Here is a 15,004-nt window from a genome sequence, read left to right on the forward strand (position 1 = left end):
ATCCTAGTTTCGCAAAAATGTCGATGAAGACTGTGGTATAATTCATTTTGTTATAACCGTTTTCTGCCGACCTGTAGTCTCACGGGAACACATGATGATAATTATGGTGTCCTTCTCCCGCTGATAAAAAGTTGATTAATTCGTTATCCGCTGATCTTATGGTCCTAAAAAACGTGTTATTAAAAAGGAAGAAATGAATAAATAATTAATTTTATAAAAATAGTCATTAAAGATATACTGAGCGTATATTTTTTCATGTTACATAAAACGTTTTTATTTATTTTAAAAACAAGCAAAAATACATCATCGAAATTCTATGATGTTTTTTTATCTCTTGGTCGATTTATTCGGGTCTTGGTACATAAGTACCAAGACCCGAATTTATGGTCTTGGAATTATGGTCTTAGTAATATATTACATAAAACGTTTTTATTTATATTAAAAACAAGCAAAAATATTTTATTACATATACTTATTATTGAATTAATTGAGAGAGAAAGAGGGAAGGAGGGGGGAAAGAGAAAGAGAGAGAGAGAGAGAGAGAGAGAGAGAGAGAGAGAGAGAGAGAAAGTGTGTTAATTTTCTTATGTATCAGCAATTTTAAATTGTTAACAATTATATTTTGTAATAATTATTATCAAATATAGCGCTTTGGCAACAATTTCAGCATTTTTATTTATTTTAAATTTGTCTTGTAACAATTATTACAATACATGACGTAATTAGCACATAATTCAGAAATATTATTTTTAATAACGATAAAAGAGATAGAGAGTTTAATGCACTTCGTTGAAGTGATGTCTTTATAAATGTTTACTTACCTATATACAAGATACCATCGAGATCGAGAGTTTTGTTGCTGCCCTGGCTGTTGATCTATCAAAATTTACAACACTAACAGTAAAGAAAAGTAAAGCGGTAAAGAAAGAAATTTTGTTGTATCATATTTGTTTCTTTTAACGTGTTAACTTTCTAAAATTCAATTTTTTATCTTTAATGTGTTTTAGCTTCTTTAGTAATAATCGCAACGATTATTCAAGTCCGTTATAATTGAAACGCTGTAAACTCAAAATTAGTAAAAATGCGCGCGATCAATTCGATCAATAAGTTATGATGGTACGTATATATGCTGTCATTACCCACTGAACTGCGCCTATCTCTGCAAAGTATGCCGCGCAACCCGTCGTACTGCCCAATAAGTATATGCAACACCCTATCTTAATTTATCCCAAAACCAAGGATCTCCCCATTGAACGTACGTGTTCATAGATATGTACGCTCTCAGTTCAGGATCCAGATCATCTCTGGGTCCAATGTCACCATACAAGATCAGTATCACTCGCGCCCGACCTTCGCTTAACGCTTGACGATGAACAGCCGAAATTCCATTCTTCCCCAGATGTTCTTCAAGAAATTTGGCTTCAGCACCACTATTGTCCGTCTAGAATTTTCCACGGATCTAGCAATATTATCCGGTATCCATTCGCCCGCTAACCAATCTCGATAATGAACACACAATTTGAATGGTGTTGGGCCACTCTCGAGATTCGGTATCAGCTCGTCTGCTATAAAATCGATATCCTTGTGCGAGAAGTTCACAAACGCATCGTACAATTTGTCCTTATCCAATTCTTCTTCCGTAACACACCATGAACACCTAAGCAAAAAACCATACTTTAATATGTGTTTGGTATTTGAAATACAAACCAAAAATTAAACCAATAATTAATCCAATAAGAACAGTTGCTGCACTGCTGCTGATAATCACTGTTATGTTAGATAGACAAAAATCATCCCAGGTCATTTTTTATATAGATGTACTCTTTCTGTGACATTATTTTAGACATGTTGATTATTTCGGATTTTGAATGAATAAAATTATAAAAATCTTTAGCCTCACAGCCGCATTCCCACGGATTTTCATGCAACGTCAAATGCATTAAATTGGTAGAATTTTCCCAAAACTTCAGCACGTCAGAATGTATTTTTGATAATTTATTATTGTGTAGTTCTAGAACTTGAAATATATCAATTTCAAATTTTAATGGTAAAATTTAACATTTTTTATAATATATTTCACAATTAATATTTTTTATATCTGTCATGTATATATACATGTATATTTTTCGTAGATTATTATGTTTATTAATATAAAAAAAATTAAAAATTGGTTTGTCAAATTTTGATTACCAGATAATTTGCGAATTTTTTGATGTTTTTACAATATAAGTTTCTTACAATTTGCATAAACTCTTTTTATATAAATTATTTTGTGGATAAAATACAGTTGCATTACATATCTTCAATGTTGTCAGTAACTCACTTAAAGAAATATAAGATATAATGTTGTGAGATAAAGAAAGTTCATTAACTGATTTGAGTTCTAATTTCTTCAAGTCTGGCATTTGCGTTAACCAATTATGGGAGAATTTCAAATGTAAATGCAAAATTGTGTCAATCAATTTTGTTAAATTTTGAATCAAAGAAATATTAGACTCCTTTATATCATGCGGCACATTAGTTAAGTTTTTATAAGAACAGTCATATATGAAAGCTTTATCCTCTGGCTTCATAAAGCAATCGCACCTTTCAGAGTATACAATAATGGAATCTGTGTTTTCTATCTTGCAAGTGAACTTATTCAAATATTGCTTAGAATCAGATGTCAAGTTTTTTATTCGTACTTTTTCTAATTTTTTTGGTCTATGACAAATTAAATTGTCTAATTCCATCTGAAAATAGCTTTGAATGTTATGCATTTCACTTTCGTTATAACAGAGAAAATGATATACGTCACAATCACAATTTAACGGATTATTTTCCACTAATATTTTTACGGTACGATTAGTTTTGCTTTCCACTTTTGTGATATTTTTGGCATTGTGTAAAAAAATATGTCGTATCTTATTATGAGTCAAGTTCACTATAATATCGTTCGATGAAAATAATAAATCTTCTGTCTAAAATTTAAAGAAAAAAGTATTGTCATATAATTATCAATTTCAAAAACAATTTGGTTAATTTAATATACATGGTGTCCTAAAATTAAAGGATCAAACTTTGTCATATGTTCTATGAGTAAAAATAAAATAAAGAAGATTATGTAAATATAGGTCTGGAAATATAGGATTTATTAAAATGATTTACGATATCAAATATACAGCGGATTCATTGTTGATACATTACGATGTTAGAGTAGATCGGCGATGTTTATCTATAATAAGTTTATTCTAGCTTATTATTTAAAATGATTAAAGATAATCAGTTTCGATGAATGAGCTAATTTGTATCAGTCTCAAAATTAGGTATCATTGGATTAGTCTTATTGTATCAGTACATATAGTACAATTTTATATTAAAATGCCACAAGTATTCTTGATCAAAGAGTACGGAGATACGATTTTTGTATTGTGACGTGACGTTTTACGAGCGCCGTCACAAGGGCGATAGCCCGGCCGAGGGAGCAGAGTCCTGAGATTGCTCCTCGCGTTGAGAGAGCAACCCGCGAGACGCCACCATCTTTACGCGTTATTTTGTAGTTCGTTCCCGTTTTTTTATGTTTATTATCGTTTAAGTTATAAGGCGAGACCCCGTGCGGGCGGCATTGCGTATTTTGTGCCTCAGGGCGAAGATTCAGCATCGCCATAGAGACCGGACGCCGGGGGATTATCAACGGGTGTCACGTGTTAGTGACCCCGCAGCAGACAAGATCAGGTACCGCGATCCCGTCGCCTCCGCCATCCAAGCCCTACCGACTAGCTCCGCTTTGATTTTAGCCACAAACTCACAAAGAAACGCAGCAGCGGACCTCGCCCGGCTGCAGACGGCATCGAGGACTCCTAAGATGCTGCATCCGGAAGGACCGGAGTATGGCCCGGCCAGCCTAACCAGTCTCTTCCGGGAACATCGACTCATCAACACAATACCGACCGGATGATTTGAGGAAGCCACAGAAAGCGGGAGAGGGGGGGGGCGCCCTGGATGAACTGTGGGCGGTTCTCAGAGGCTCCCCTTTTTGGAAAATCGGCAGGATGCGCGGAAAGGCGGAATTAGAAGGACCAACGTGCAGAGCCGAGAAGAATACTGTTCGGTGTGCCGCAAGAGTGCGAGGACCAACGTCAGGACTCAGCCGAAGACGCCGACTCGATGTAAACCGCCTCTCGGATAGCCGTAGAGTTCCGTCCGGTTACGGCTGGTAGCGTGAGTCTGAAACTCTGTGTTCTGTGTCTCTTACACGACTAATCGCAATTTTGTACCGTGAGCGCTCTTTGGGCGCTCAGTTACCGCATATCCAGCCGGCTCCGGATATCGCGTAAAAGTCTCTTTGTTTTGCGTGAATCAAGCCTCGACAGTCTCTTTCTCGTTGCCGTTTCGATTGCCGTTCCGTTTCGTTACCATACCGTCTTTCCGTTACCGTTTCTTCTTTGGAGATACCGACTATTTCCTACCGATCTTTCTTACGATACCGTTTTGTTACCGTTTTTGTCGCGTTATCACAGTACCGGAAGTACCGTGGTTGAATGTCCGCGGACGGATTTTGCTCGGGAACGTTTTCCGCGAGACCGCTGTTACCGCCAAGTTAGCGTCTCGGCGAGAAACGTGAAAACCCGCGAAAATAACCGTTCCGCGACATATCATGTCTGGCCGTTAGGCTACCGTCGTTCAAAGCATATTTATTTGGCCTTCACCGGTCGCGTCGGGTTGTCGTAATACAAGTCATTTGTTTTGCCGAATATCGTTGGATCTACCGCTAAGTTCCGTGATCGCGTTTCGAAATATCATATCGTGACCAAAATTCATTCTTATTACCGATTTATTGGGCGAATTGCCTTACTGCCGCCGTATTAAACTATTTCCGCCGTATCGGCTCAGGCCGAACGATCTACTCATTTTTAAACCTTGTAACCAAATCGTTGAAATACATTATTGTTAAATCTTAATTATTGAGTTGTCCTTGTGTGCGCCTCTCACTCCAGATATCTAACGCCAAATAAAAGAACTGCGCCCCTCTGCCATATACTGAGCGGGGAGCGGCTGAGCATTTTAGAGTACTGTTGAAGTTACCGATACCGCGGTGCGATTACTCGCACCTGGCGCCCATTTCCGGTTACCGATATCGCGTGAGTTACCTTGCTCCCGAATTTTGTGGAGTACCGCGAGTTACCGAATCGAGCATTTATTGCCGATACCGCGAGTTACCGAGTCGTGCATTTACCGCCGACGCCGCGTAAGTTACCTAACTCCCGAAGATCGTGGAGTACCGCGGTTACCGATTTCCATTGGGCGTGCTCCCTCGGATCTGGCGTGATTCCGAGGCTAGTTCACGTCGCAGTATATGGTTTCTGCAATGGAAATTCTCGAGTTGCTGTAGAAGAATATCAATGGAGGTTCTCCAATAGAAGAATGGCAACAAACTTCTGTTTTTTCAATGTGACGTGATAATAAAACGGTTCTAGACTTATATTTATATAACATTTTTTTCTTATTTCTGCTTATTTATTAAACTAGTAAAATTTAATCGTTTAACTTTAGAACATCCTATACATATCACTTTTGAGGTGCTATTTCAAATACTTACTTTTATAGAAGATACATTATTATAGCTAAGATCCAATATACAAAGTTTATCGTGCTTAATAATCCAATCTCTAAATATTTTCAAAATGCTATTGTTAGCTAAATATAATTCTTTCAGCGAATGGCAATTATAGAAAGGCGATATCAATGCGGTGTACGAACCGAACAAGTTAAATTGTAATGTAAGATAATTGTGCGACAATTTGATAATCCTCAAGTTTATTAAAAAAGTAAAACTATAATTGGAAATAGTTTTTAGACGATTTTGTTCCATATTTAATTGTTCCAACAAGTCTAATCCATTAAACAGTTTTCTGAAATATAAAAAAGATTTTTATATAAATAAAATTTTAAAACATGTAAGCAATTATTATCAATCATATAATAAAAGCGATTTAAACATACCCAGAAATAGAAGTAATGCGATTATTTGACAAATCCAATTTTCTTAATCAACTGGTATTTAAGAAAACATAATCAGGCAAAACTTCTAGATTATTGGAATTCAATGACAACATTTCTAACTTTATCAAATTCCGGAATATTTTTACTGGCAAACATTAGAGGTTATTGTCGCTCAACATAATCACATTCAGCGAAGATAATTGTGATTTTCAAAAGTGATTTTCTGATAATGTGACTAGTCCATTATTCGTCAGCTACAAAGTTTCTAATTTCATTAAATTGCTACAAAGTCCATCCAACAAAGTCAAATTTTTTTGGTTGTGGTCATTTGAAGAAATATTAGATATGTTGTTGTAAGATAAAGAAAGTTCATTCACTCAGTTCTAATTTTTCCAAGTCTGGCATTTGCGTTAACCGATTATGGGAGAAATTCAAATAAAATTTCGAAATTGTGTTAACTGAATTTGTTAAATTTTGAATAAACTGAATGTTAGGTTCTCTTATATTGTTTGGCACGTAAGTTAAGTTTTTATGAGAACAGTCAAATATGAAAGCTTTATCATGAGACTTCAAAAAGCAATCGCACTTTTCGGGGCATATAGTAATGGAATCTGTGTTTTGTATTCTACAGATAAATTTCTAGAATATAAACAGACTTTTTCCATTTCTTTCGGACTATGACAAATTAAATTGTCTAATCTTATCTGAAAATGGCTTTGAACGTTACGCATTTCGCTTTCGTAATAACGTAAAAAGTCGTACACGTCACAATCACAATTTAATGGATTATTTTTCACCCCCATATTTCTACGTTACGAAAAGTTTTACTTTTCTTTTTTATCATGTATTCGGCATCGTGTAAAAAGATATGCTGTATTTTATTATGTGTCAAGTTTACTAGAATGTTGTCCGATTGAAACAGTAAATCACCTGTCTAAAATTTAAAACAAGAAAGTATTAATATATCTTATATTTATCATCTACAAAAACAATTTTATTTATATCTAATATACACGGTGTTCCAAAGTTAAATGCTTAAACTTTGTCAGTATGTTCTATCATTAAAGATAACTGGTTTATTATTAATAACGGTTTCGCTGTTAATATATTACGTGGTGAAAGTCGGCCAGCAATGTTTATCTAATAAGTTTGATGTTGCTATGTTTATTATTTGAAATCATCGAAGGTAATCAGTTTCGATGAATGAGCGGATCTATGTCAGCTTTAAAATTAGTTCATTATATCTATACACGGTAAAATTTCATAATAAAATGTCACAAGTATTCTGGAAAAAAGAGAACACAGATATGATTTTTGTATATAACTTCTGCAATAGAAATTTTCGAGTTGCAAAAGAATATCAATGGAGGTTCTATAATATAGAAGAGCCAACGAACTTCTGTTTTTTTAATATAATATGATAGCGGAACATTTCTAGAATCTATATTTATATAACATTTTTTTTTTTATTTTTACTTATTGATCAAGCTGGTGAAGTTTAATCGTTTAACTTTATAACACCCTGTATATATTATTTTCCAAGGTGCTGTTTTAAATACTTACTTTTATAGTAGATATGTTGTTATAGCTAAGATCCAATATCTGAAGTTTATCATGATTAGTTAACCAATCCTTAGATATTTCGGAAATGCTATTGTTAATTAAATATAATTTTTCTAAGCTACCATGGAATCATAGTTTGAATGCATCGGACCGTTCAAATAATGTAAGAAAATTGTGGGACAAGTTAATAATCTTCAAGCTGTGACACATATAAAAACTATGATTCCGAATAGTACTTAGATGATTTTGTTTCATATTAAGTTGTTCCAATCGCGCGAGATAATCCACCAATTCTAAAATATTAAAAAGATTTCTGTATCAGTAAAATTATAAAACATGTAAGCAATTATTATCAAGCATATAATAAAAGCGATTTAAGCATACTCGGAAATGGTAGTGAAGCGATATTTTGATAAATTTAATATTCTTAATCCACCGATATTTTTGAAAATATTTGGCACTGCTTCTAGATAATTAGAATCTAATTTCAATCTTTCTAACGTTGACAAACCTCGGAATATTTCTACGGGCAAAGATTGAAGGTAATTGTTACTCAATGTAATCATCTCCAGCGAAGATGATCTCCAAAACAGATCTTCCGGTAATGTGACTAGTCCATTATTGTTCAGTGGCAAAAATTTCAATTTCGTTAAATTGCTAAAAAGTCCATCCAATAAAATCAAATTTCTCTGGTTGTGAGATAAGTTAACTACAAATAATTCTGCATTGTTTCGTAGAAGATTTCTTGGCAAATTTATAAAATTGTTCTTTTTTAGAGAAAGATAGTTAAGGTTTTTTAGTTTTGCGAATATATTTTCTGGTAAATTGGATAAGTTATTTATTGAAACATCGAGGTGTCTCAGAGCGACAAGTTTGTCGAAAATGCCCGCTGGGAACTCGGTTAAATAATTCTTACGTAGATCCAGATGTGTTAAATTTGTCATCTTATCAAATGTGATGGATTCTATCCGTCTCAAATTGTTATCTGACAATTCGAGTTCAATTAATTTGGGAGTAAAATACAAAAATTTAGCGGCCAAATGTTTGATGTAGGTGTTCCACAGTGTGAGAGATTTCAATTCTTTCAAATCAGCTAACAGATCATTGTCCAAATGAATGTGGTAGTTGCTTATTCTCAGAATTTTTAAATGTCCAAAACCGTTTAGATGCTACTTTTCCAAGATCAAGTTCTTGTTTTCATATGATTTAAGTGTTAAATACTCAATGTCTGTAGCTTTTAGCATTCGCGCAATGTGAATCAATTTAATATTATTATTCTTAGGTAAGTTGCACTTTTCGAATATTATCCCGTAGTCAGAAATCCGAGAAGTATTATACAACGTATTATTCCTTACGTCAAGATTAAAATTTGACAAGTCCGGTGAGTTGATACAAGCGACCTATGTGAAAAAACATATTTGGTGTCAATTTGATTTAATTATCTAAAAGTTAAAAGAAAAAAGAAGAAATGTTTGTTTGTGAAATTTTCCATGAATTTGATACTAAATTATTATTTGAAGTAAAATTTTAAGTAAATAGTTGTAAGTAAGACATTGAAAAACTCTTTAAAGAAAGATGGAATAGAAAATTTTCTTAGAAAATATTTTGCTCTACGAAAGATATTATTAAATATAAAAACATGAATAACGTAAGCATGAAAAATTTAATATTTTTTAATATTCAATGTGTTATAATATTTTTGGATTGTTTAATATAACAAATAATCTGTTTGTATCTATATTAGTCGTTTTTTAATTTTATAGCTATTAGTTTAGATTTTTATAGTATTATTAATTGTGAGTACATAAAGTTTGAAAATTATATATCGCACACCCGCAAGAAAAGTGACACAAGTCAAAATTTTCGAATTTTGTTTTATGTGCGGATTGCGTTCTAAATCAGTCTTTAATCAAGAAACGTGATAGAAGTTGTATTTAAATATTTTCCGCATGAATCCAATATGTTTAATACTGCCGTAAATAATTAATTATAAAGTTATTATTTAACCAAGTAGAGACACGTTCAATTATTTTCTGGAAAATCAACCTCGTCTAAGGCGATTTATAATTAGTGACAGAATTTGAAATAAAAATTAATTTATGATATTATTAATGAGAAACGTTATTATTAAAGTAATTTCTTCTTTCCTCTCTAATAATTTGATATTTTTGATTTTTATCACTTTTTTTGCGAGTATGCGATGTGTGCATACATCAATATGAAACATTCAAGATGTGATAAATACGTACCAATATGTAAGCACGATCGTAGTTAATAAATATTTCAAAAACAGAATTATTATTATCTATTCTACATCTTATATAAGTTGGCACCAAGTTTCTATATGTACATTGACACTCCTTGTTCGAAGTGTCTACAACTACAAAAAAAAAATTTTTTTTTAATTTAAAAATATTGCTTGACATTAGATATAAATTTATTTCTTAAAGTTTCAAATAAATCTTGAATAATTGAGAAACAATAGGAACTGCCTTAAAGACACATATTTTCTTGCTAGCATTTTGTATTATAATATGTATTGCGACGTGAACTAGCCTCGGAATCACGCCAGATCCGAGGGAGCACGCCCAATGGAAATCAGTAACTCGCGGTATCGGCAATAAATGCTCGATTCGGTAACTTACGGTATCGGAAATAGATGCTCAATTCGGTAACTCGCGGTACTCCACGCTCGTCAAGAGCAAGGTAACTCGCGAAATCGGCAATAACTGCACGATTCGGTAACTTGCGGTACTCCACAAAATTCGGGAGCAAGGTAACTCACGCGATAACGGTAACCGGAAATGGGCGCCAGGTGCGAGTAATCGCACCGCGGTATCGGTAACTTTAACAGTTCTCAAAATTGCTCGGCCGCTCCCCGCTCAGTATATGGCAGAGGGGCGCAGTTCTTTTGTTTAACGTTAGATATCTGGAGTGAGAGGCTAACGCAAGGACAACTCAATAATTAAAATTTAACAATGATGTATTTCAGTGATTTGGTTACAAGGGTAAAGATGCTTAAACTATTCGGCCGGAGCCGATACGGCGGAAATAGGTTGATACGATGGTAGGGCCCTTCGCCCTATAAATTCGGTAACAAGAATAGAGTTCGATGCCTACATAAAATCTCGGGAACGCGATCACGATAATTCGCCGCTGATCCGACTATATACAGCCAACAAAGGACTTATATTTTGATAATCCGATACGGCCGGTGAAGGCCAAATAAATATACTTTAAACGACGGTAGCCTAACGGCCAGAAATGAGATGTCGCGGAACGGCTATTTTTCGCGGGCTTTTCCGTTTCTCGCCAAGACGCTAACTTTACGGTAACTGCAATCTCGCGGAGAACGTTCCCGAGCAAAATCCGTCCGCGGACATTCACCCACGGTCCGGTGATAACGCGACCAAAAGACGGTAATAAACGGTACTTTCAAAAGAACGGCAACGGTAGAACGGTACGGTAACAAAACGAACGACAAACGAAACGGCAACGAGAAGAGACTGTCGGCGCTTAATTCCAGCAAGTCGGAGAGACTTTTTACGCGATATCCGGAGCCGACTGGACATGTGGTAATTGAGCGTAATTGAGCGCTCACGGTATCAAAACTACGGTTAATGGTGTGAGAGACACAAAATACAGAACAAACTCACGCTACCAGCCATAACCGGACGGAACTCTGCGGCTACCCGAGAGGCGGCTTACAATGAGTGGACGTCTTCGGCGTCTTCGGTGTCGTCGGGCTGAGTCCTGGATGTCGTCCTCGCGCACTTGCGGCACACCGAACAGTGGCTCTTCTCGGCTCTGCACGTAGGTCCTCTCCAAATCCGCGTCGCCTTCCTGCGCATCCTGCCGATTTTCCGAAAAGGGGGGCCCCTGAGAACCGCCCACAGTTTATCCAGGGCGCCCCCCCCCCCCCCCCCGCTCACTGTGGTTTCCTCAACTCTTTCGGCCGCTAGCGTGTCGATGAGTCGATGTTCCCGGAAGAGACTGGTTAGGCTGGCCGGGCCATACTCCGGTCCTTCCGAGTGCAGCATCTTCGAGGCCCTCGAAGCCGTCTGCAGCCGGGCGAGGTCTGCTGCTGCGTGTCTCTGCGCTTCTTTGATTTTGGCTAAAACCAGAGCAAAGTTAGATAGGGCTTGGATGGCGGAGGCGACGGAATCGCGGTACCTGACCTTTTGCTGTGGGGTCACTAACGCGTGACACCCGTCGATGATCCCCCGGCGTCCGGTCTTCCTGGCGATGCTGCATCTTCGCCCTGAGGCACAAAACACGCAACGCCGCCCGCACGGGGTCTCGCCTTACAACTTAAAAAACGATATTAACGACATAAAACGGGAATGACAATACAAACAACGCGCAAAGATTGTGGAGTCTCGCGGGTTGCTCTCTCCACGCGAGGAGCAACACCAGGACTCTTTGCTCCCTCGGCCGGGCTATCGCCCTTGTGACGGCGCTCGAAAAGCGTCACGTCACAGTATAATATGTGTAATAATTATTATACATAGATTGTTTCTGTCAATTTTTGCACAGATAAGTGCAGTTGTTTGTTTACAAATTAGCTAGGTTTAATTTAGCTGTGTATGTAAATTGTGTTAAGAACAAGATAGTAAAATTATTAAACGCTGTTTATCGTTTGAGTAAGTGACATAAATATACATGTCACATTTGCAAATAATAACTTTAATCTTCTTCTTTATTATCTTTAAATATTATAGCAAGTAAGAAGCAATGTCCAGAAAAACGAAAATAAATTATTCTTGAAAATAAATCACATCAATAAAAAAAAAATATTATGTTACCCGGCAATATTTATTTCTTAACGATTGTAAAACTTACACATTTTGTAAACGCATTAACTACAGCGCGAATATACAATTTAATTTTACACTACGTACGTGAAGGATCATTAACAGAAGGTGATGCATGAATAGATTCATAAAAACAAAATTCATACTATTTACTCACCTTGTTTTATATTAAATACGTTGTAAATGTCTACGAGCTCCGTTTTTAGATTGCTTTTTCTAATAAAAAATAATGATGACAAATGATGCTGGACAATATTATTTCTATCTACGGGTATCACACATATGCACTGCTTGTCATGTTCCTCAACATTTCTGATAGATTGGTTTGTTTTTATTGTGAACTATGTTCCTTAGAAAATTCATATAAGCAGTGGGTTTACAAGACAACATAAAAGAATTATGTTTATCTAATTTATAAAACTATAATCACATTCCACACTCGCACGCAATATATTTCAAAATATTGTTAACTACAATCTACTATTCGTTAGACGGCTGATAGAATCTTGAACATTTTTGTCTCCAAGTTGGAGAGTTGTTATTCTTTAGCTGGTCCTACGTAGACTGACTAAGTAATCGCGATCTTTTATTTTTCTCTTTTGACTGTTTCCGCTCTTTTATTGTTTTTCTATTATTTATTCTTCTTAGCTTTGTATAGTTATACAATATACAAAAAATGTGTTTAATTGTATGCGTGATACGTAAGAAATTAAAAGCACAAAACATAAATAATTTATTTTACTTGAGACGATATTTCTAGACTTTTTAAAACAATTATCAGCAACTCACTTAATTAATCTCGAATAATCAGCAGAATTTCTTATCACGAAACCACAAAATGAAAAGAAGAAAGAAAGATATGGAGAAAGATTATCTTACTGCGTGCGTTCTAATTTAAAAAAAAAACGAAAAGTTTGTTACATTATTATATTTATACTACACATACTACACATATTATTATTTAAATTTAATTACAAAATTTAATTAAAAAATAAGATAAAAATTAAAACTAATTTAAATTAATAATATTTTTTAATATATATATTAATTAATTTTTTAAATTATTTATATTTTTATTGCTTAAAGAAGATAAACAACATTTGTCAGTGGATAATATATTGTCAATGTTTCTAAATTGTAAGTGATATATTTATGTATGTATACATATTTCGCTATACTTCTGCATAGTGCAGCAATATTGAATAAACAATCTTACAAACTACATATGATAAAGAATATAGTTAATACATTTTATCGTTTGTGATAATTCTATGTTACTTATCATTTTAACTCGCTGTCAAATCGTCTCTTTCTATGTATTATAGAAACTAATTTTTTGTTTGCAGTTGTATCAATTTCATGACTTATCATTATAGTATATCTTATTGATAAAAGTTAGTTCACGATAGAGAAAGAGCAAGTGCTTTAGGAAATACAATGAATAAGTTTTTGATTATCTTTGTTCACAGTTCATGATTTTAGACTTCAGATTCAAGAACTTCTCTTTGGACATAGTTGCTTCTCGGTCGTCTGGATTGATGCGGCAGTGCGTATCTTAATTTGTCCCAAAACCAAGGATCTCCCCATTTAACGTACGTGTTCATAGATATGTACGCTCTCAGTTCAGGATCCAAATTATCTGTGGGTCCGATGTCACCATACAAGATCAGTATCACTCGCGTCCGTTTTTCGCTTAACGCTTGACGATGGGCAGCCCGAAATTCCATTCTTCCCCAGATGCTCTTCAAGAAATTTGGCGACAGCACCACTATTGTCCGTCTAGAATTATCTACGGATCTAGCAATATTATCCGGTATCCATTCGCCCGCTAACCAATCTCGATAATGAACACACAATTTGAATGGTGTTGGGCCACTCTCGAGATTCGGTATCAGCTCGTCTGCTATAAAATCGATATCTTTGTGCGAGAAGCTCACAAACGCATCGTATAATCTGTCCTTATCCAATTCCTCTTCCGTAACAAACCATAAACACCACTGATGCGCAAAAAGCCATATTTTAATGTGTTCTTGGTATTTGTAATACAGACCAAAAATACTACCAATTAATCCAATAAAAGCAATTGTTGCACTGATGCTGATAATCATTGTTACGTGAGAAGGACAAAAATCGTCCCAGGTCATTTCTGATATGGATGTATTCTTTCTATGACATATTACTTTATAAGCTTCGGGCATTTTGATTATTCCGGATTCTGAATGAATAAATTTATAAAAATTTCTAGCATCACAGTCGCATTCCCAAGGATTTTCATGTAACGTCAAATGAGTTAAATTGGCAGAGTGGTTCCAAAATCTCAGTACATCAAGATCTATTCTTAATAAGTTGTTATTGTGTAGCTCCAAATCCTGAAATGTGTGTATGTTCAGTATGTTTTAAATTAAATGATAAAGCTTAACATTCTTTTATAATACTTTTAAGGATAAATAATTTTTATAATTCTATATTTCGGCCATATATACATATATACATATATTTTATAAATTATTATATATAGCTATTTGTGAAAAAAATTCAAAATCAATTTGTCAAATTTTTTAATTAGACATTTCGAATTTGTTTCCGTAGCATACGTTTCTAACAGTTTCTTTAAATTTTTTTGTATAAATTATTTTTATGTAAAA

At 34.8% G+C, this 15,004-nt stretch overlaps 3 protein-coding genes and 1 pseudogene across 3 annotated transcripts in view; all 4 read right to left on the reverse strand.

Annotated features, from left to right (window-relative positions):
• Window positions 1-1,213: 1,213 nt before the first annotated feature.
• Window positions 1,214-2,039, reverse strand: LOC136996867 (protein toll-like; annotated as a pseudogene).
• On the reverse strand, window positions 2,038-3,067 carry LOC136998280 (protein toll-like). Its single transcript, XM_067350842.1, has 2 exons — window positions 3,032-3,067; window positions 2,038-2,960 (listed from the first exon to the last, which is right to left on the reverse strand). Exons 1-2 carry the CDS (start codon window positions 3,065-3,067, stop codon window positions 2,235-2,237), a joined length of 762 nt encoding a protein of 253 aa, XP_067206943.1. The 3' UTR covers window positions 2,038-2,234.
• On the reverse strand, window positions 2,959-11,799 carry LOC105669474 (carboxypeptidase N subunit 2-like). Its single transcript, XM_067350844.1, has 6 exons — window positions 11,724-11,799; window positions 11,478-11,659; window positions 11,254-11,388; window positions 7,546-8,714; window positions 5,983-6,916; window positions 2,959-5,891 (listed from the first exon to the last, which is right to left on the reverse strand). The coding sequence occupies exons 1-4, from the start codon at window positions 11,797-11,799 to the stop codon at window positions 7,920-7,922; spliced, it is 1,188 nt and encodes a 395-aa protein (XP_067206945.1). The 3' UTR covers window positions 2,959-5,891; window positions 5,983-6,916; window positions 7,546-7,919.
• A 486-nt stretch (window positions 11,800-12,285) lies between these two features.
• The window catches only part of LOC105669477 (protein toll-like), a 50,937-nt gene continuing 48,218 nt past the window's right edge, over window positions 12,286-15,004 (reverse strand). Inside the window, exon 7 of the mRNA XM_067349339.1 lies at window positions 12,286-14,728. Coding sequence (XP_067205440.1) covers window positions 13,838-14,728 — 891 coding nt within the window. The 3' untranslated portion in view covers window positions 12,286-13,837. The remainder of the gene's footprint in view (window positions 14,729-15,004) is intronic.

This window comes from Linepithema humile, chromosome 2, assembly GCF_040581485.1.
Source record: "Linepithema humile isolate Giens D197 chromosome 2, Lhum_UNIL_v1.0, whole genome shotgun sequence".
NCBI lineage: Eukaryota > Metazoa > Arthropoda > Insecta > Hymenoptera > Formicidae > Linepithema > Linepithema humile.

Coding starts and splice junctions, on each gene's coding strand:
- LOC136998280 (XM_067350842.1), bottom strand. CDS start 3,067: ATGACAAAGTTTGATCCTTTAATTTTAGGACACCAT. Junction 2,961..3,031: donor CTTTAATTTTAGGACACCAT/GTATATTAAATT, acceptor TTTAAATTTTAG/ACAGAAGATTTATTATTTTC.
- LOC105669474 (XM_067350844.1), bottom strand. CDS start 11,799: ATGCAGCATCGCCAGGAAGACCGGACGCCGGGGGATCATCGACGGGTG. Junction 11,660..11,723: donor TAGTGACCCCACAGCAAAAG/GTCAGGTACCGC, acceptor CTCTGGTTTTAG/CCAAAATCAAAGAAGCGCAG. Junction 8,715..11,253: donor GCCGAAGACGTCCACTCATT/GTAAGCCGCCTC, acceptor TTGGAAAAGTAG/CATCTAAACGGTTTTGGACA.